This window comes from Heloderma suspectum, chromosome 3 (genome assembly GCF_057233095.1).
Source record: "Heloderma suspectum isolate Gila_16-S chromosome 3, 16-S_ref, whole genome shotgun sequence".
Taxonomy (NCBI): Eukaryota; Metazoa; Chordata; class Lepidosauria; order Squamata; family Helodermatidae; genus Heloderma; species Heloderma suspectum.
In genome coordinates this window covers 90,359,305-90,379,148 of record NC_139460.1, presented here as the reverse complement: position 1 = coordinate 90,379,148, position 19,844 = coordinate 90,359,305, and the positions used below count along the sequence as shown (strand labels likewise).

Sequence of the window (19,844 nt, the reverse complement as noted above, 5' to 3'; positions counted from 1 at the left end):
GTTGTCAGCCTCCAGGACGCCTCATGCACATTTTCCCCTTTATCGCGCTTTCAGAAAGATCAGAGATAAACTAGTAATAAAAGTTAGTGTCGCCGTATCGGCTGTGTATAATGCCAGCTTAGTGCCACGAACTTGCCAAGGACGGACTTTCCTCAGTTCAAACCACATGTCTCTCGATCATCGATCGAGAGAGAGGAGAGTAAAACGCCTCCCTGGAATGAAAGGAAACAGATCTGATCTCCCACTCCATCAAGCTCAGAATCAGTGTCCTCTGTTGATTCAGAGCACCCCATTAAATTCATTGGGGCATACTCCCAAGTAAGTGTGCAGAAGGTTGCAGACGTAGTGTGATCTTATGTCTACTCAGAAGTAAGTCCCATTGACTTCAGTGGGGCTTACTCCCAAGTAAGTATGCCTAGGGCTGCGAGAAAACAGTACAGCACAAGTTAAGCGACTAAAGCAAGACTCCCCCCCCCACTCCTTCGCACACACGCTGGGGAGGGAGGCGCCTGCTGTGTGCAAACCACGTGTCTCCTGTGTAAAGAAGCCCATCCTAATCCCACAAAGAAAGTGAAAGCAGAAAGCCCTGGTGTTATGTGATATTTTTATTCTTGATTAGTTCCTCTCTCTCTCTCTCTCTCTCTCTCTCTCTCTCTCACACACACACACACACACACACACACACACCTCATTTTAATTAAAAAGAAAAGATACATTGAAACCCTGGAAAAAATGGTTCATAAAGCTGAATTGTCTTTTTTGAAATGCCATTAATTAGATTTGTTTTTGTCTTGAACCATGGGGGCTTAAGGGGTTCCCCCCTCCCTCTCAAAATGCTGGTCCCCTGCATTTCCTCTGTGTGCATGCCAGTTTACTTAGAGTCCTTTTCTTCTACAGACGGAACTCCCAAAATAATTTCTGCCTTCAGTGAGAAGGTGGTAAGTCCAGGTGAGGGTGTTTCCTTGATGTGCAATGTGAAGGGCACTCCTCTCCCGACAATCACGTGGACATTAGATGAAGATCCCATCATCAAAGATGGCAACCACCGGATCAGCCAGATCATCACCTCTGAAGGGAACGTGGTCAGCTACCTGAACATCTCCAGCACTCAGGTCCGAGACGGCGGGGTCTATCGTTGTACTGCCAACAACTCTGCTGGAGTCGTCCTGTACCAGGCTCGAATAAACGTAAGAGGTGCTTGTCAAATCAGCTCCTCCAAACAAACAAACAAACAAAATCTCATTGTAGTAAAGGAGAAGATTACTGTATGCTGAGCTTTGCGATGGAACGCTAAGAGTGACATTTGTTAATGCTGTCTCCATTTTTCTCTGCAATCTCATGTAGGAAGTGTACTATATTACTCAGGCTGCATTTTTGTGGGAGTAAGTACCATTGATGGAACTTATTTCCAAGTAAACACGCATAGGATTTTGCTGCCAGTCTATTCTATAGCTGTTAACTGTACTAATCAAGTCAGCTCCCCACCTCCCTGCAACATATGTAGATTTTATTTTATTTTCATTTTGCTTGCATGTCTTTTTCTTCCGTTGGCGATCCTGCATCCTCTGTAGATATTTATGTACAAAATATTGCAGCTTATATTTGTAGTTCTATGTGGCATACTACTGATCATCATGATATATACATAAATCAAAGTAAACATTTGCTGTCTCGGTGATTTCATAAATACCAGACTACTGGTTCAGTGTAGGTCCCTGCCCCCAAATATCTGGCATTAATTAAATCTTCACTAGCCTTTAATTTATAATTCTGCACAGATTTCTTTTATCACATGAGTGTTCCAGTGATGGAAGCACATAGCAGAGCAGTTAATTAGCATGTCTGCTCCAGGTGTAGCACAGCCTTTCCCAATCTGGCGCCTGCCTGATGTGTTGGACTACAACTCCCAGCATCCCCTGCCAGCTTGGGCATGTAGGTTGGGGATTATGGGGATTGTACTCCAACACACCTGGAGAGTGCCAGGTTGGGAAAGAGAAACTAGAAAGCACAAAACAATTAGATGGACCCCCCTATATTTAGAAGAAATTAATATTTCCTGTATTAAATACACCCTTAAATTATTTTCAAGAGTTTCCTTTTACCTTTACAGGTCCAGCAAGCATTCGACCAATGAAAAATATCACAGCAATAGCAGGGCGGGATACCTTCATTCACTGCCGTGTCATTGGTTATCCATATTACTCAATCAAGTGGTACAAGAATTCTAACCTGCTTCCTTTTAACCATCGTCAAGTAGCATTTGAAAACAATGGAACATTGAAGCTCTCAGATGTGCAGAAGGAGGTGGACGAAGGCGAATACACATGCAATGTTCTGGTTCAGCCCCAGCTGTCCACCAGCCAGAGTGTGCATGTGACTGTAAAAGGTAAAGCATACATGAAAATGAAAGTAGTGTCTGTAGAGTTGGGAATGAAAAGTTATAGCCATGTTTCATAGTTTATGGAATGGTTTATTTATGCATTTCAATGTACCTGTCTATGAAGTGTCCCACAACTCTCCCTGGGAACACAAATGCACTGTAGACATAATGTATGGATTGGTGCATCCCCAGACACAGCAGCAATTTCCATTCATATGGGTTTTAAAAAGCACTGATTGCAGAAGTTCAGAAGCTGTTGCTGTATCTGGGAACATGTCAGGTTACATATTGTCAGGCATATAGACAACTGGGGATGGATCAGGTTTGAGCCTTGTCAGGTGGCCCTAAATACTCTGAGCTCATTCATTCATTCATTCATTCATTCATTCATTCATTCATTCATTCATTCCATGTTCTGTTAACTGACTTATTGAGCAGTATTAACAACCCTATGATTGTAAAACCTGAATCTATTTTTTTTAATTGAGCTTTTTCTGGAGGTGCCTTTCATTCTCATCGACTTCAAGGAGAACCAAAGACATTAAAGCCCTGCTTTGGAAAACTTCAATATTTATTTTTATTTATTAAAAAAAACCTCTTGGCTGCCTTTCAGGGCAAAAGCCCTCCCAAGGCGGCTCACAGCAATAAAATACATAAAAACAGTTAACATATTAAAAGCGATACTTTGCAAGTAGCACCATAATATTAGAGGTTTGGCAATAGATAAATTTGAAATACAGGATATTCTATAACTACTTGTTTCTTACTATTCTGTGTCTCAGCCTGTTACATACCAACTGACTAGTTGATGAAATCTTTACTTTCAATAATTTTCAAGAAAGTTAACACATCACAACTTTGACTAATAGCATCTCCTCCTTTTTGTTTCAGTGCCGCCTTTTATCCAGCCCTTTGAATTTCCAAGGTTCTCCATTGGGCAGAGAGTCTTCATTCCATGTGTTGTGGTCTCAGGGGATTTGCCCATCACAATCACCTGGCAGAAGGATGGCAGGCCAATCCCAGCCAGTCTTGGGGTGACCATTGACAACATTGACTTCACCAGCTCCTTAAGGATTTCTAATCTTTCCCTCATGCACAATGGGAACTATACCTGTATAGCTCGAAATGATGCAGCAGCTGTGGAGCACCAAAGCCAATTAATTGTGAGAGGTAAGTGGATATAATTAATCTGAATGGTGGCAATTAGATAGAAGTCAGCGTATTTTCAAATGGTAACTGATGGGAGAAATAAGCCACTGACATATATGAATACGTAAAACATCATCGTCATCTTTTTTAAAAATCACACTGGTGATTTTTCTTCTGCCTGAACAAGTTGCAAATGAACTTAATCAACAATCAAGAAATGTTTTAATGTACAGCTGGAAGCTATACAGATATGGATGAAATTTTGGGTTCAAGGCATTTGAACTGCAGTTACATTATTTTTCATGGTGCTTTAGACTTGAGTCTGTCAATTTTTATTTCAGAAGAATAGCAGATGTATGCTACTTGGCAAGAAAGCTTTGCTAATAAGGGAATGTTCCTGTCTTGGCTTTTGTTTTGTAAATGTACAGTTCAGATATTGAGCTTGTCTGCTGTTGGGTGCCGTCTGATGCTATGGTGGTGTTCCTCACCTGGCTGCCCATGAGTCAAATCACATTCACAAAGCCTCTCTGCATGATACGCCAAGTATCTATTTCATCTTTCTCTTCTGCTCATGAAGGTTGCCAGTGCTCCCATTGTGGCCGCCATGTTTTCTTATTATATTTGAAATGCACTAAGCATGTACATGAACACCCCCACACACACCCATCCCCAACAAACGTGATGGTCAGTAAAAGAGGTAGTATATAGGAAATCACTTCCACATTAAAAATAGGTTTAGGGTTTCAGTATTACAGCTTCAGTCAGCATTCTTTAAAAGACTTTGAAAGCGCCAGCAGACTTGAACTATGGTAACTTGACACAAGCATCTTATGCTTTGTGCCACCATGGCAGTATGTCAGATGAAGGAGCTATTTGCTTGCTCTCTGCTGCTCTTAGACACCACCAGTACAGCTGGCCAGAAGACCCCAGATCCTGACCCCTCTTGTCTGAGGTGCAAGGAGCTAATTAATATAGGGTTTTAATACAGATTTATTTTCTCCTGCAAATTATATAGATAGTGACCAAATTAGGGACTCTTCCTAAAATAGACATGTTTGAAAAGTAATGCTGAAATAAACAATAGGGCAACGTGTTTTCACTGATGTGTAAAGCAACCATATTACAAATTCAAGGATTACAAGAAAATAATGTATGTGAAGCTCTTTGAAGACATAGATGACCCTAAGTTTTCCACTTGCCTTGCACTTTTACAACCAGAGGGAAGTGTATTGTGGCTGAATGGGCAAAGGCAGCTATGAGACAACTCTTGGACCATTGCTGTTCGAAGGTGACTCAGCAGCACTGATGACGCAAGATGTCCCACCACCTGAGGACATGCGCCACCACTGCTGCACCACAGCAGCCATTACCACCACCTCCTCCCCCTCCCACCTGATGACAGATTGGGTGGGCAGTATCTCCGGAAAGGTGCCCAGGACCAAATGCCAAGCTTTGAGGGGTACTTCCTGAAAGTGCGACATTGTGCGTTGGCCCTGAAGACTGCCTTTGAGAACACCTCAAAGCACAGCATTTGGGCCTGGGCACCTTTCTGGAGATGCTGCCCACCTGATCTCTTGTCTGGGGGACTTCCCCAGAGCAAGAGATTGGGCAGGCAGCCTTTCCAGAGAGGTGTGTTGGTCACTTTGTGCAGCTGATGCAGCTCTCCAGTGAGGCTGCCTGTGTGGCTGATCTCTTGTTTGGGGGACTCTCCCAGAGCAAGAGATATGGGAGGCAGGTGGATGGGTGGCCTCTCCAGAGAACCCGCCCACCCAATCTCTCGCTTTGGGAGAGGGCTCAGAGCAAGAGATGGGGGCGGGGAGGGGGCTGCTTCTCCCAGGAGCCCTGCTTGCCACTCTCCTGTTGTGGCATTTAGCACAGTGGGTGAGTGGGGCTGGTGCAGTGGTGGCAGCATCTGCAGGGGCCCTTCCATCAGAGACAGGGGGCTATCTGGCACCTGAGGAGGGGATTCACTCTGCCTCATTGGAGGGCTGGCCCAGATCAGCAGCCTGTTCTCTTGGGGCCAGTTTTCATTGTAAAGACAGATGCGGACTCAAAATCAAAATAAAATGGTTTTCCTCCATATATTACCTCTTAATATATTTAGTGGAAATGTGCATTTCATTGTGTATTTTTTGGGTGCCCTATATTGTCTGATAGTTAGTCACCCAAAGAAGAGAGTCTCAGAGTCTTGAATGTCCCACAAAAGTATGGAGAGTATGCACAGTTCAGTTGCCTTTGTGAAAATGAACAGCGCATGTCGCCTGCAACTCAAAAGTAAAACATGACTAATAATCTTGGGGATGTTGAACAGCAATGCTGTTTCCTTGCTACCATTTTTATGGAAGTGCTGAAACACACTTTTGAAAGATGTGCACACTATTTAACATTGTCCTTGCACCATTGTAGTCGGTGTAACTCTCTCTGCACATCTTCAGAGATGCATTTCTTTACAAGAGACTTCACAGCAAATGGTTTCCCTAAACTAGCTAAATTGACCCCATAGGTGTGATGACCAAATTTAATAATGGCTAAAGTACAGGGTTTAATGATCTCATTCATTAACACATCAACAGTTGCTTTAGATGATTACATTTATTTCATCATTTTTAACTGCAGTGCCTAAATACAAAGAAGAGCTACTTCAATGAAAAAATTAAATGCAGTGATTGAGATCCAATCACTTAGATGCATTTTTATCATTCCAGTGGCCCACCGGAGATGTGAAATCAGGAGCTCTGAAAATTATTCTGACTCAGAGAATAATGCACATAGAACATACAAACAAGAACACTAATGGAGGCTTTATAATAAGGCAGCGTTGATCCACTGATTTCTTGTGAGCCTGCAGAAATTCTATTGTACAGACAAGATTTCCCCTTCCCAGAGTTGTCCCAGGTCTTGTCCCATTAATTTCAATGGAAGTGGCAAATCAGCAGGCACACTCGCCTTCAGGATTTGCACTCTCTGTTGAAATTAATGAAGCCGTCTCATGTGCAAAAGCTCTGTGTGCACATCACAGCCACACATAGAGGCTCTGCAGTTGAGAATTAGCTAGCAATGATTCCAGAATGTATAAAAAATCAAATAGGAAATGAAGACCACGTATAATGCTTTGGATGTTTAAGGTACCTTTTCTTAGCTAATAGTATTATAGCAAGCATTCCATTACATCTGGTGTTTCAAACGAAATACAGATTTCAATTTTAAATGGAAGCTTGGAGAATATCTGTGCCATTGTATATTGTGTCTGCTTGTCTCAAATTTCACATCTTGGTTAAAGCCTAAAACCCATTAATCATCATATTGATCATTTATTTATTTATTACATTTCTATACCGCCCAATAGCCAAAGCTCTCTGGGTGGTTTACAAAGATTAAAAACATAAAAAATACAGTATGCAGATTTTTAAAACCAATTACATAAAAAACACACGAACAGACAATATACACAAAAGAACATATATCCAAAACAACTTCAAACAAGCAGTCTCAAAGCAAACAACCATAACCATAAGCCATCCCAGGATCGATTAAAACTTATATGCTGCCAAACACTGGGAGAAGAGAAAGGTCTTAACCTGGTGCCAAAAAGATAACAGTGTTGGCACCGGGCAGGCCTCGTCCGGGAGATCATTACATAATTTGGGGGCCACCACCGAGAAGGCCCTCTCCTTTGTTGCCATGTTCCGAGCTTTCCTTTAAGGACCCTGTGATTTCAACCATTTAAAATTTGAGCCTGTCACCTTAATTCTGTTGAGACAATGGTCGCATTACTCACTGTGGGTTATTTTAAAACATCATCTGCAAAGAGATGCCTGATTCACTTCAGCCAGGAGTTTCTATTTATGATCTGAAGAGTCAGACAGGTTGAAACAAAATGTAAAACATATATTCCCAGTATGTCTGTGCTAGCCACATGGGGGGAGATGAGAACAGGTAGAGCCAAAGCACTGGACACCACACGGGGGGGGGGGGAGAGAGAGAGAGAGAGAGAGCGCCATGGCATTTGTAATGGCCCTTTATATTTTCTTAAATTTATCTGTGTGGTGAACTTGTATCAGGTTTTACAAAGGTTTTATTGTGGAGCCACAGAATTAATTGTTGGGATGCACTGCCAGTCCACTGCCATAGAATCTGAAGAAAGGTTTCTTCCAGTTAGAAGGCCAGCTATTACATTATTTAAACAATGTCAGATGGAGGGATAAAAGATGTTCAGTGAGCTTCTTTATAAGGTGCAATGAAGCTTTGAGAAAACTGAGCACACTGGTGGCATTTTTACAACATTGGTTGGTGCACTTTAAATGGATCTCTCTGTATATTCCCTGCCATCTCCTACCTAGTGAGGGCATTGTAACATCACTGATTCCCCCTCTCCCCCAGTACACCAAAGGCCTCTGGGCATGTCAGGTGTGGACATGGTTTGTGATGTTGACCTACTGTGGAGATTGGTGCGTCCCATTGGGTGAATCAGTTGTTATGATCAGGCTGCTTATGTATAACTCTCAGGCTCATTTGCAAAGCAACACTTTTAGTTAAGGACCATTTTGCAAAGTGCTTCCTCCAAGGATCTCAGGATAACATCATGATTGGATTATCTCATTTTAGCCTCTCATCAACTGTATGAGACGTAAAGCTGAGAGGTAGCAACTGACCAAAGATTACTCAGTGAGCTTCATAGCTGAGAAGGGTTTTCAACTCAGACTGGTCCCCAGTCCATCCAGTATTCTATCCATTATACCACACCAGCTCTCTTTAAAGTTATTGCAGAATTTGTACCCACCCCAGTTCTTGATGAAGACTCTATAATTCCTAGAACTTTCGGGCTATGCAAATCATGATAATTCTGCTTTGTTTTCTTTTTGTTCTCCATCAGTTCCCCCCAGATTTGTGGTTCAGCCAAGTGATCAAGATGGGATTTATGGAAAAGCTGTGATCCTCAACTGCTCTGCAGAAGGCTATCCTGTCCCTACAATCGTCTGGAAGTACTCCAAAGGTATTTTCCCCCTCTAACCTTATGGAAGATTTAATACTGTAATTGAAAAGCCCCTTACAGCATTGATTTTAAGTAGCACTAGTCCTTTCTCTTCCTCCTGTAATCATGCGAAGTTATGTTATTAATTTCAGTGCGATCGGGATTTCTCATTAGAGGCCTGCCTCTGAAAATTGTTTACCGATTGAGTTCAGACAAGGGTCTTATGCTAGTCTAGTGGATATTTTGTCTTCTTTTCCTTAAACAGGAGGCCCTTGTGCCATATCACAAACTGCTTTTGAAACTACCATCAGTTTCATAAACAAGTTGTCATATGATGGATGGGGTTGCTGTTTGGGGGGAAAAACACCCAACTCTGAAGGCCGCTTGGGCTCATGGCACTACTTCTATGCTTCTCTGCATGCTGGTCATTATCCCTGACTGAATTTTAATAGGGTTGCCACTTTTTGGTTCATATTTCTAAATATTTCATCCATTTTAGTCTAGGTCAGGCGCGGGCAGCCTTTTTGGTACCGAGGGCACATGCACATGCTTCACAGTGCACAGAAACTGGGAGGTTTAAACCTCCCCTCCCTGCTCACTGAGGTCAGGGACTGGGATTGCTGGGGTGGTGTGTTAAAACTTCTCCCACACCCCTTGTGCAATCATGATCAAGATGGATGCTTCCGTGCTACTGCATCAAGAGCTTTGGGGTGGGGAGGTTAAACCCTCTACCTGCCCCACCAATCCCAATCAAGATCATTGTCACAATACTCCTCGTGTTGCATGGAGAGCAGAAGAGGGCTACATGTGGCCTGCAGGTTGCCCACCTGCGTCCTAGGTTATGCCCGTATTACGTCATATTAGCTTATGAATTTTTTCCATTTGTCATTATTAGTGTTTTTAGAGTAACCATCAACCATATTCATAGATCCTTGGTGTGAAGGGTAAATGAAGTTCAATGTTATGCCAATTTCTGCTATCCATCATTGGTACCGACTGGCTGTTTTTTATTTTGAAAAAAGGAAAATAAATATGTGGGTTGCATAGCCAGTCATATACTTTCAGCACATTGAAAGGTCAGGTAACATTAGCATACCCAGTAATTTAGTTTATGCTTTACCTAGTGCATTAACATTTTCTGTTCATGTAACAGAGTATTAATTCTGGCCCCACTTGACTCTAGCTAACTCTATGAATTGGCAGATTAAAAAAATAAAATAAAAGGCACTGCCCTGTAGATAGTGGCTTCTACCTAATTATCTTTATTGCATATTTGGTATCAAAATTGACTTTGTTTTTGAAAAAACAAAAACAACACAGCCCTAAGCTTTCAGAACCTATCCAATTTTTAACACTCCTAACCCTTTTGACCTCAGTGCCTGTTTGTTTGTTTATTTGTTACATTTCTGTATGGCCCAATAACTGAAACTCTCTGGGCGGTTCACAACAATTAAAACACAAAATACTGTATACTACACAATATAAATTTAAAAGTGTAAAACTACAACATCAAAGTAAAACCAAAATAAAAACTAGCAGCAATGCAGAGATTTAAAATACAGTAACAAATTTAAAACAACAGAAACCTTTGCTTCCTAAAAAACAACAACCCAGAAGTCTTATGATTTTGGAAGATGATCCGGAGAAGTTAGCAACATGTGGTAGCAGTTTCTAGATGTTCTTGTCGTACAAGTTCTGGGGAATGTGAAATAGCGAGGGAGTTAAGTGATATGTTGTATTGGGCCGACTGGCTGGATAACCTTTTCTAGCGTAACTATCCTAATATTATGGCTGTTGTATCTCTGCCGTTATTGCACAAATAGCAGCATTTGTTCTAATATAACGAGGCAGACGACTCTTGCCAGCATTGCCTCATCTCTCATTGCTGTAGGTGGCCTAAAGGTGATGTGGCCAGTGCACTTGCAATGGGTTTTACATCTCAAAGAAGATTGGTGTATGCAGTTTGCAAGTCTCCCCTGAGAATGTGCACCTGTGGCCAGTGGAGGCAGCCACCTCTTATTTCCAAGGGTGTGCTGGGAATGAGGCTACAATCATCACAATGCAGTGTCATTGCTGTTGGGCCATTCTGCTCAAAATGGGAATGCTGCCAGGATGCTTTGAATGCAGCTCTGTTGCCACGGAGAGGAGGAGGACAAAAATCAGGGCTGGGCAACACGTGGGCCCTATGTGCCCCTGCTGTCACTGAATGTGCTGTTGCGACAGTGGCAGCGGCAATAAAAGCAGTGATTTTGCAAGTAAATGAGGCACACGGGCAGCTTCACCTTGTGCCCCCCACGCACTTTATCTGCTTGGGAAATAGTCGTTTTTTGGCCAATTTGGCAGCAATTTCTGGGGTGGTGGGGTGGATCCCTGTGTGTGTGGGGTGAAAGTGGGCCCCCAGTCCTGGAGGTTGCTCACCTCTTTCTTAAATAATTGCACAGACAACCAGTGGAGGCGGGTGGCTCCTGTTTCAGTGGGGCGGTGAATCCGTTCTGGGTTTCAGCCAGAACTCTAAAGGAGCTATTCCAGGGTGCTGAACCCTATCCCCAAAATGAGTACAGCACCTTGGTTAGCCCCATTAGAGTTCTGGCTGAAACCCAGAGCAAATTCATTGCCCCACTGAAACAGGAGCCACCCGCCTCCACTGCAGACAACCCTTGCAGATTATTGCAATCTGTCTTTGCCTCTTCCCCCCACCCATCCAATGAAAAGGGTTTAGGAAGCTTTAGAAAGTACAAAGGTTTTTGTTTTGTTCTGAAAACCATAACAGCTTTATTTTTACCTTATCAATTTCTGTACATTTCAAACGTAGTATATTAGCAGTCTGAATTGCATCTGGCATTCACATCCTGGTTTATTCCTCCACTTATGCAGAAGAATGAACTTTGCATAATTATCTATCCATGTTCTAAGGCCTTGGTTTCACTTCCGTTTGTTTTCTGGCTTGCGATTTTAATTTCATTAATTATTCATTGTGTTTCCACTTATATAATGGAATCTAATCCTGGAATATTTTTTGGGTTGCAAGCAGCATTATGTTTAGCATTGCACCACCTGAATCTGTGTATTACAGTTTAATATAAAGTCCAGTCTAGGCAATGAATTCTCAAATCAAAGAAAACCAATCATTTAATAGTTGCTTTCAGTGGTTTGTTTAAACCATATTTGCCACAATGATGGCAACATACTATTCAAGAAGTTGGGAGTTAGCCCCTTTTCTTTCCCAAGCATTGGAGAGCCACAATTGATTCTCTAGGGAAAGGCTTCAGGAAGAGTCTACCTTTGATCACACATTCCTTTCCTTTCCTTTCTTTTTGATGTCAGGGGAATCCCTGGCTTATAATGTACAAACGTGGGATGTATGGATTTTGTTAAATCCGTTCTGTTTGTGTTTCATGGATGGTCAGGCATCTTTCATTCTGTCATCCACTCACTGATGGAATCAGAATGTTTAGGGACTTGCGCTAATGCACACTTGTGCATTAATCTGCTAATGTGCAAGTGCAAATTTGTGCAAATCCCCCCTTCCAAAAGTAAAAAAAAAAACATGCATAAGTCCATGGAATCTACACAACTCGGAAAAAGCCAGTTCACTGCAGAATCTGCAAGTCTGATTCATAGAAATCTGAACACATTTAAATCCATTGAGGATTTCTCTGACATCCCTAGTACAAAGAAATCATTTTATGAGTGACAGTATCCATTTGCTCACAGTATGCACATTTGCTATCATATAAGGAAATGTGACCATAAAGGTGGGCTATCAGTGAGTGGGCCACTCTGTGCCCCTTTCCTTCTTCTCAGGTCCTTGCCCTAGCTTTCCTCTCCTTATTTATTTAGTTTTGAAATTAACAGCCTATCCTTCAATGGCCAGTGGGCATTGCCAGGGCAACATTCACTGGCCTAATATACCACACCAGTGTGTGTTCAGCAATGCATTTAGAATATTCCCTTAATTAATTCAAGACAGGATGTGCCGGTCTCATGGAAAATTGTGCACACACACAAACAGACACAGACATATGTAACCTCTTTCCCTTTGTCAGACACCACTGTGAAATGCTTCCTAGAGCTGCCTCCCCCAAGCTGGGGCCCTCCAGATGTGTCGGACCATGCCATGCTGGCTGGGAAAGACAGGAGCTGCAGTCCCAGCACATCTGGAGGGCCCCAGCCTGGGTAAGATTGCCCTAGAGTGATCCAACAACCAGTGGATACCAGTGTATTGATCCAACTACCGGCTGTTGCAAGGACCGATTTATTGTTGCTTTTTTGCTCTGATTTTATGCGGTATATGAATAATGCTTTCTGTGTTTCATGCTTGCTTCAATAGGCATCCCCCCCGGTCATTTATTCGGTATCTACAGAATTGCACACCTTTCTAGATGATCAAGCATAATGTTGAATAATTTGGCAGCCGCTGAAGTTTACAGCAAACGTGGCTTTTTCAGCTATCTTCTGAACCTGTCTCTCTCCCTAGTTATTTCTACACATGTGTCATGGTGATGATTACAACAACTGTAAGAATGCCCTTTGCTATCCCGTATGAGCCATCAAGCTGGGTGCTGTTGTTTTTTCCTGATTCAGTGGTGAAGCCTGAAAGTCCTCGATCTCTTCAGTGCTGTCCGTAGTGTCACCACTTTATTCTGCGCTGTCTTCTTTCAGCCTTCTTGCCTCCTGATTCATCGTTTTCTTTCCTAATAGGTGCTGGAGTCCCCCAGTTCCAGCCTATTGCCTTGAATGGGCGTATACAGCTTCTCACCAATGGCTCCTTGTTGATCAAGCACGTACTGGAGGAAGATAGTGGATACTACCTCTGCAAGGTCAGCAATGATGTGGGGGCTGACGTCAGCAAGTCCATGTACCTCACTGTTAAAAGTAAGAATTTCTTCCTGATCCGAGTCATAGCTATTAAGTTGCAAAGGCGTATCTGTCATCTCCTGTATTGAAACAATATTTTGCATTCACGCTGAGGCTCTACTTATTTATTATTACATTTATATCCCACCGTTTTTCCTCTTGCAAGAAATCCGTAGTGGCTTACATGATCCTCATCCTCTCCATTTTATCCTCAAAACAAACTAGGCTGAGAGTCAGTGACTGGCCCAAAGTCACCCAGTGAGCTTCATGGCTGAGGGGGGACTAGAACCTGGATCTCCTGAGTCCTAGCCCAACACTCTAACTACTACACCACATTGGCACTCATTACATGCTCATTCTGTGCCAACGGAATCAGCTGGGTACAGTTCAAAGAGAGTTAACTTTGTCTGCCAAACATTTCAGTAACGCTAGTGAGCTTGTTGGACCAGTTTATATATTTGGATTTTGGAGACCCCTTAGAGTACAATGAGACACCTTTGTATTGCTGATAAACTCAGACTGACCCTTAATCTAAATTATTGTGTGGTGCTTGAGGATGCTTTCAGAGAGGGGCTTACATTTTTAACTGACTTCTGTACTTCTCCACAGTGATAGTATCCCTGCCCATGTGGAGCCAGGGGGAGTTCAGGATGCTTTATTTCAGCCACTGTGGAAACTGAGTACTTTTAACCAATAGCAGAAACCAACTGTGCATTAACTAAGTCATTCATCATAACAAGCCAGATTTCTGGGGGTGGTCATTCAAAATGAGAGAAAAAATGGCTGGCTCTCTCATTATCAATCATATTTACAAGTTCAGCAAAAACATGTGTAACAGAGGTTTCCTTGATAAATGTGAATTCTCTTTAGCTCTTCATGTACTCTGTTCTGTAGAATTTAGGATTGGAGCACACAAAACTGATTTTGATCTTACTGAAGTTGTGGTAAGGTGCTACATTTCAAGATTGTTCTTTCTTTTCCTTCCTTCCTTCCTTCCTTCCTTCCTTCCTTCTACCTTTTCAAGCAGAACTAAGGTGTAAAGGGTCCAGTTATGAATATTTTCTGTTTCATCTTTCCAATTATAATACAAGATTTGAATCGATTGCAAAGGATGTTACATAGATGACATGTTTCCTGTCTTAGAGAGGGAAAGAAAATAGGCTGAAAATGTCCCTGATGGAGATTTGGAAATCTGTAACCAGAAGCTGCTCTCTCGTATTATTTTACTGCTGGTTCAGTAGTGGGTTCCTGCAGATTATCTTGTGGAAAATATTTGCAAGGGGTTGTTCAGTGGATTCCTTGTGCCATGAGACATGGGACTATCATTGGTAATACAGCATTCAGTATGTCAATGAGGATTTGAGCAACCACAGTGTTACCACAGCCTTCTGAATCAGTACGACATGTAATGAGTGTTATGTGGCCAACTAATGAACTACATGGTCATGGAAGAATGTGGACAATGGAAGATTTTGCTGAGGATGGCTGCTTTATTTGATTTGCTAAGCATATGAAGGTTAGGAACAATCCCTGTGATAGTGCTATTGCTTTACTTATCAAGCCGGTATTTTTTCTAAATAAATAGATCCTTCCCTGTTTGATTCTGCAGTTTGTTGATTATTTGTTCTCTGATTTTAAATGTTTTAACTGAGATGTTTTGTGTTTTTAAATGTTGTGTGGACGTCTTGTATTTTAAATGTTTATGTTGTAAACCACTTTAAGATGTCATTTTAGATATAGTAGTCTATAAATTGATTAAATAAATAAAATCAATAATCACATTAGATCTAGGCCGGCCATCTAGGGTAACAGAGAACAAGTCTTTGCCAGCTTTTATGTGACAGCCCTTCAGGTATATGATGAGTGCTATCGTGTTCTTCTCTTTGCCAGGCTAAAACATACCCAGTTCCTTCAACCTTTCCTGATAGGACTTGTTGTCCATACCACTCACTGTCTTTGTTGCTGCCCTCTGAATCCATTCCAGTTTGGCTACATCCTGCTTAAAGAGCCATATGCAGACCTGAACAGAGTACATGAGGTCTGACTAGCGCAAAGTAAAGTGGAATTCTTCTTACTTCTCATGTCTTGGAAACCATGGTTCTATTAATGCAGCCCAAAATCACATTCTCCATTTTTTGCAGCTGTTTCACACTGCTGACTCATGTTTAGCTTATGATCTTCTTTCTGGAGCCTAGCAGGTCTAGGCCTCATGAGTGCCTGGATGGGATATCACCTGGTTACCCTACATATGCTGCCTTGAGTGTCATCATGGAAATAACTGTGATAAATACAATCACTATAAAAGAGAAGAAATGTGAAAACTGGTTATTGTTAAAGTTTCTGAATTCTAAGTACTGGTGAATTAGTAGTATTAGAATTGCTAAAGATTTAGCACTGGCTTTTCATAGCATACTAGTATCATCATTCCAGGTGGTGGTCTTCCCTACTGATGCACTACAGGATACAGTGATGAGATGTCATTTTGTCCTGATTAATTTTGGCCAATATAATGCATAAGGCAGGAATATTAGGAATCACAAACTGTTTTTCAGAAATCAGGATGAACACCAGTTCTCCAAGGCGACTATTAACAGGCCAGTCATAGACTAGTAGTAAAGCAGTGTCCTTTGCTAATCAGGTACAATTTTTTTAAAAACAACAACAACAACAACTGGCTTCTCCTTAGTTGACAGCTATACACAGTCTTTGTCTGATCATGCCATGCAGTTTCATGTATGATAAAAGAGCATCCCTTATCAAATAAGAGCAGGGGACCTCTCTGGAGAGTCAGTTCCTGTTTGAATCTAATGAAAGCTCCTCTGGCTCTAAGATAACAAACAGAGACATGCATGCTGCCCCTTCTTCTCCTTCTCCCCTCTCCCCCACACCATCCTCATACTTCCAATTCTGTATTTGTAAAGCAGTCACAGCATACACCATTTATACAGCAGAGAGTCTTCAGTTAAACACGCATTTAAGGCAGTCTGTATATATATAATTATATGACTGGTGTTGAATAGGCCATAGTAATAAGCACCTCTATGGTGTTCTAGAAATCTTTTTATTCACGCTCGTATTTTCATTCTTTTAGGCATTGCTCTCCTGTTCCATTGTAGTATTTTCCTCCACCATTTTCCTTGCTTCTCCCTACCTACCCCCACTGCCTCACATATTGGGTTTTCTGCTCCAGTCCTGAGGGATATCTGTAGTACTAGATGCAAGCCTCAAGCTCCCTCACAGTGTGACTCACTCTGCTAGCCATTAATTGATCCCACATAATGTGATTGCCTAGCTCTGCAAGGTCACTCTCTAAGTGCCTCTCAGAATAAGACAAGGGAGGAAATCAGCTACAGGCAGCCCTGTCTGGGTGACAAGCTTAGAAAGAAATATAGTTCTCAAACATGCAAAATGACTGACAGTTACTTTCCGACATGCTTAGAAGCTCCCCTCACCCCTTTGCCTTCCTTAATAATTAGAGGCTTTCAGGGCAAACTTTACTATGACAGAGCAACTGAGAAACTACTGTGGATTAAGAAGTATAATTTAGATCACAAGAATCCAGAAAGTAATTTGCTATTCTGAAAAAGATGCATGTAAAGATCAACACCTCTTATCTCACAAACCATCAGCAACATCTGCTGACAACTTGCTACTAGCTCAATAAGTCTTATATTTTAAAATGAGATTGTTATATATGCAGAAGAGATTACCTCATAATAGACTGAAGGGCTCTGTCCCCTGCTTTATAAATGGAGGTATTTTCTGAATTTTTTTTGTGGGGGGGCATCCAGCAGGGTGGGGTGATTTAAATCAGTAAGAAAAAAGGTTGATTTAAATCACATTTCCCATTGAAACTTTTTAATGTATTTTCTGAATAATGGTGCAAATCTAACCACTAAACAATGTTCATTTACAAATACAGCATTATTTACCCTGTTTCATTCTTACAAGCAGGCTTTGCATCTTTGTATTGCTGTATATATTTTGCATGCCTTCCTTTTTCTTTCTTTTTTACCAATAGATGGAATGTCTTTAAAATATTCCCATATAGGTTCTTTCTTATGTCCTGCACCCATGACAATTTGAGGTTAACAGTGCAATCCTATATATGTCCACTCAGCAATTAGCTCCATTGAGTTCAATATGACTTACTTCCAGGCAAGCAGTTATAGGATTGCAGCATAAGTATGGGAATACAGGCAGATGCACACTTGGGTGATATTGTCTTCTTTCTCTCTTTCCAGTGTCACTGATTTCCACTTTATTCTGTCTTGGCCCAGCCTCACCCTCCCAAAACAAAGTAGCAAACAAAATTGAAATGCCCATGACTGATAGGTCAAAACGACTTTCGATAGTTACTGGGCAGACTAGAACAATTTCTTTTGAGCCGGTGAAAATATTAGTATTTCCATTTAAAAAAAAATCCAACTTAAATTTTTAAAACTTGGATTTTTTTATTTTATAACGAAACATTGGTTGTAATTCTGCCTTAAGTAATTCCTCTGTCTTGCTTGGCTCAGTTCCACCACCAGATAAGCACATAACCCTATCCAGCCATATTTCCACATGTGGACGTCAGTAAGAGAAACAGAAACTGAACACCCAGGACTTTCAGGAAGCAAGAGCTGGTAGTTAGGCTGGACAGAGCCATTTTCATGAGATGAAAAACTGAAATTTAGTTATTTTATTTACATTTTTTTTAAAAAAATACATTTTTAAAACCTTATTAAACCTTTTAAATGGGTGTTGTTATTTTTAAATCATCATTTTTTAAAATCCATGCTGACATCTAGTCATAAAAATCTAGTCGTTGCAACTTTCCACAACATTGTTGTTTGTTTTTTCAATTTGTGCAAATGAAAGGCGAGATAGAACTCAAATAAATAAAAACTAGCACCATATAACTAGCTCCCTAAGTGGAGTTGGCATTTTCAGACTATTATGTTTCGTTGTCCTGTCCAATCATAAAGAGAAGTTGCAAGACAGACATGAAATGAACTCCTTGCCTTGTTGGCTTACACTCTGGGTATTCCATGCAAGAAATGTTTCTTCGCTAGTCAACATTTCTCAGATTTCATTTGACATTAAACGTGAAGAAGAGATCTATCTATCCATCTGTCTATACATACAAACACACTGGAAGTTTTCATATTTACATGGATATGGGTTCCTACAAGCAGCTCATAACATGAGAAGAAGCCCTTAGGGTTTATAACCTTGGACTGTGAACTTGAAGTAGTAGTTCTTTCTTCTTGCCTTATGAAGCCTTGCAAACACCTAGGAGTGCAGGGGAAGGATGGTAGAGCATCTGCTTTGCATGCAGAAGGTCCTAGGATCAATCCCTGACATTCCATGTAGGGCTAGGAAAGACTCCTGCCTGAAACAGACAATTATAAACAATTCCAACAAGAAGAAAAGGTGGAAGACAACAGAAGAAGCCAGTGTGGCTTCACAAAAAGCTTAGAGATGACCTGAAAACAAAAAATGACACACATAGGAACTGGAAGGAAGGCCAAGCGACAAAGGAAGAGTACAGGCAGGTAGCACAGAATTGCAGGGATGGCGTCAGGAAGGCTAAAGCTGAGAACGAGCTGAGGTTAGCAAGGGATGCTAAAAGCAACAAAAAGGCTTTCTTCAGATTGTTGTTGTTGTTGTTCAGTCACTAAGTTGTGTCCGACTCTTCGGGGCCCCATGGACCACAGCACGCCAGGCCCTCCTGTCCTGCACTCTCTCCCAGAGTGTGCTCAAGTCCATATTCATTGCATCGGTGATGCTATCTAGCCATCTCATCCTCTGCCATCCCCTTCTCCTTTTGCCTTCAATCTTTCCCAGCATCAGGGTCTTTTCCAGGGAGTTTTCTCTTCGCATTAGTTGGCCAAAATAATTGAGCTTCAGCTTCACTATCTGTCCTTCCAATGAGCACTCAGGGCTGATTTCCTTTAGGATTGACTGATCTGACCTCCTTGCAGTCCAGGGGACTCGTAAGAGTCTTCTCCAGCACCACAGTTGGAAAGCATAAATTCTTCGGCGCTCAGCCTTCCTTATAGTCCAGCTCTCACAGCCATACATTACTACTGAGAAAACCATAGCTTTGATTAGACAGACCTTTGTCGGCAAGGTGATGTCTCTGCTTCTTACTATGCTGTCTAGGTTTGCCATAGGTTTCCTCCCAAGGAGCTAGCGTCTTTTAATTTCATGGCTACAGTCACCCTCTGCAGTGATCTTGGAGCCCAAGAAAATAAAATCTGTCACGGCTTCGATTTCATCCCCTTCTATATGCCAGGACGTGATGGGGCCAGATGCCATGATCTTCGTTTTTTTAATGTTGAGTTTCAAACCAGCTTTTGCACTCTCCTCTTTCACCTTCAACAAGAGGCTCTTTAGATCCTCTTCGCTTTCTGCCATGAGGGTGGTATCGTCTGTGTATCTGAGGTTGTTGATAATTCTCCCGGCAATCTTAATTCCGACCTGTGATTCATCCAGCCC

General features: G+C 41.7%; 1 protein-coding gene across 1 annotated transcript in view; it reads left to right on the top strand.

Moving 5' to 3' along the window:
• DSCAM (DS cell adhesion molecule) overlaps window positions 1–19,844 on the top strand; it is a 534,028-nt gene that overhangs the window by 322,764 nt on the left and 191,420 nt on the right. The window contains exons 7-11 of the mRNA XM_084843767.1: window positions 898–1,194; window positions 2,111–2,386; window positions 3,272–3,550; window positions 8,403–8,522; window positions 13,203–13,376. Of these exons, the coding sequence (XP_084699893.1) occupies window positions 898–1,194; window positions 2,111–2,386; window positions 3,272–3,550; window positions 8,403–8,522; window positions 13,203–13,376 (1,146 nt within the window). The remainder of the gene's footprint in view (window positions 1–897; window positions 1,195–2,110; window positions 2,387–3,271; window positions 3,551–8,402; window positions 8,523–13,202; window positions 13,377–19,844) is intronic.